The sequence below is a fragment of the Acanthisitta chloris genome, unplaced genomic scaffold (assembly GCF_000695815.1).
Source record: "Acanthisitta chloris isolate BGI_N310 unplaced genomic scaffold, ASM69581v1 scaffold4186, whole genome shotgun sequence".
Lineage (NCBI taxonomy): Eukaryota > Metazoa > Chordata > Aves > Passeriformes > Acanthisittidae > Acanthisitta > Acanthisitta chloris.
In genome coordinates, this window is record NW_008679624.1 from 16143 (window position 1) to 18673 (window position 2531).

The 2531-nt window shown below is 51.9% G+C and overlaps 1 protein-coding gene across 1 annotated transcript in view; it reads right to left on the reverse strand.

The window, feature by feature from the left end:
* Nucleotides 1-1538: 1538 nt before the first annotated feature.
* The window catches only part of ERO1L (ERO1-like (S. cerevisiae)), a gene marked incomplete at its 5' end in the record, with an annotated part of 15137 nt that continues 14144 nt past the window's right edge, over nt 1539-2531 (reverse strand). Inside the window, one exon of the mRNA XM_009077376.1 lies at nt 1539-1599. Coding sequence (XP_009075624.1) covers nt 1539-1599 — 61 coding nt within the window. The remainder of the gene's footprint in view (nt 1600-2531) is intronic.

Genomic DNA, 2531 nt, shown 5'->3' on the forward strand with positions numbered 1-2531 from the left:
GGTTCCCTTCCAGCTCAGGCCTTTCTGTGTTCTCTGTGTCTTCAGCTCATGAGGTACAACAAGCTCAAACCAGCTCCCAGGGCTGCTCAGGAGAGACATATCTGGGCATGGGCTGTGCTTTGTCCTTCCCCAGGCCCTGGATCCCCCAGCCCCAGGGAGCTGTGGAGGAGCTGAAATCCCCAGCTCCATCCTCAGAGCTTCCCGTATTCCCTTGCACAGGTTTATCCGTGCAGCCTTGAGCTGGAGCACACACTGCCTCTGCCTGCAGCTCCAGCCCCCACAGCATGTTTTGGGGGCTCAGGGTGGAGACCAGCATGGCTGCCACACAGATCCAGCCAGCAGGTCCCTTTTCCAGCAGCACTGCCCATGCCTGAGCCTGTCGTTTGCCCCTGCTGTGCCAGGGAATGGTGTAATCCAGGTTGGCTCCATCCTTGCCTGGCAGCAGGGCTGAGGGCTCTCACCCCTGACAGTTGTGGGGGATCCATGGGCTGTGCCCACCCCAGGAGGGACCCCTGTGCCCTGCCCCAGCAGCTCTGTCCCACTGCTTGTCCTTGGAGCAGCAGAATTCCCCTGCCCCTCATTCCATGCTGCCCTTGAGGAGCAGCAGCCTCGTTGGCAGCAACGGCTGGTCCCATTTTAGCCCTTCCCAGCTCTCAGGAATGGATCTCAAAAAAGGCCAAACCTGCTTGCACAGGCTGGGAGGGGCAGGAAGGGCTGGAACTGGGGTCCTGGTAAAACTGCGGCCTCATGCACAGTTGGATACAGCCAAGGAAGGGCTCCCCTTGCCCTAAGTGAGGAGGGAATGCTCCAGGTGCCAGCTGGGAGCACTACACCTCTGATTCCCAACAGCACAGCAGGGAGAAGAAGCTGTTTTCCTTATCCTGGTTGTGTACCCACTCTTCTTCCTGCAGGAGCCCAAAATCCAGAACCCCAGGTTCCAAGGAGCCCCCTTAGACCTCCCTGGGCTACCACTGCTCCAAGGTTCTAGGCAGGATGGAGGCCCAGAGCTGGCCAAGGTGCACATGGTGGATTCCTCTGGCATCATCCTTCTTGGTTCCTCTTCCCATTCCTTCAGGGGGTGCAGCAAGGCCCATCAGGAACAGCCTGTTCCATCCTACAATCTCCTGCAGGATTTGTTGTGCAGCACAAAGTTTAGAGACACTGGAAGTGAGGAGCTGGTTGGAATCATGGAGCATACATGGAATTTCCCCCCAGATTTATTCAATGGCACGGTTCTTGCTTCCCCTCCAGCTGCTGAAGGCAAAGTGATAGGGCTGATCCATCAAAAAAGTACAGCAGTTTTTCAAGAAGTTATTTCCAATGTTATTCCCAATGATCTTCCAATATATAAAATAAAACTTACATATACTTCCCACTTTTATACAAAAAAAGGAGGTTTTTCCCTTGTACAAAATACCTCATCAGCAGGTCACAGACAATCAGCTGGGAAAGGCCCAGCAAGTGGTTTTCAGGGTGTGGTGGTTGGAGTGTGCAGGAATGATGGTGTTTGTCCATAAGTCTCTGTTTCCCCACAAAATTCACTTCAGCTTTTGTAAGATATTCCTGAAGTTCTCCAGTTCTTTCACACTTGTTGACACCCTGTGTGCACGGAAAGCCAAAGGGAAACATTACAGCAACATCCACACCATGAATTATTTACAATCAGGGAGAAAAGGGCTGTAGCAAGCCAAGCTTCAAGGAGCTCTCAGGAAGAGAGGATTCAGAATTCCAGCTAAATTAGGTTCTGGTTCCAACCAAGCCCTTCACTAATTTCACAGCCTCTTTGCAAAGCAAACACTGAGGACCACAGTGGAACAGGATGTGACAGAGCTCAGCAATGATCAAGCCCATTAAGGAGAGGTCAAGAAACAGACTGGAATATTCCAAGCTGTGCAGGCAGGTTGGGAGTCTCCTGGCAGTATCAGTTCATTTCTTCTGAAGGCTTTTTGAATCAACTACCTTCATTTTCTTCCTAACTTCCTTTTGCCCTGAGCACCAACACCCTCCTTCCTCACCCAAATCTGCATAACATTTCAGCTAAAACCCCTGGGCATGAAATATTTATTGCACTGAATTGAACAGAAGTGAACTGACACCATCCCACTTGGAATATGGACAGTGACACACGTTACCCAGAGCAGCTGTGGCTGTCCCATCCCTGGGAGTGTTCCAGGCCAGGTTGGATGGGGCTTGGAGCAACCTGGGCTAGTGGAAGGTGTCCCTGCCCATGGCAGGGTGTGGAACAAGATGAGCTTTAATGCCCTTCCAAACCAAACCATTCTGGAGTTCCATGACCAGCATCAGTGAAGATGCAGATCAGACTCCAAGGATGAGTCCTGTGAGCACCTCTCCCCTAAAGGAGAGCTCTGACCTTCCCAGCCAGGACAAACACCTGGCTAAGAAGGAAATAACTTCTGAGCAACAAGCATAAGATGGAAACCTGTTTGAAATGCTCAGAACATGAGCCCAGGTGGCCAAGAAGGCCAAAGGCATTGGCTTTTACACCCACCACCGTGGGCACAGCTACAGGG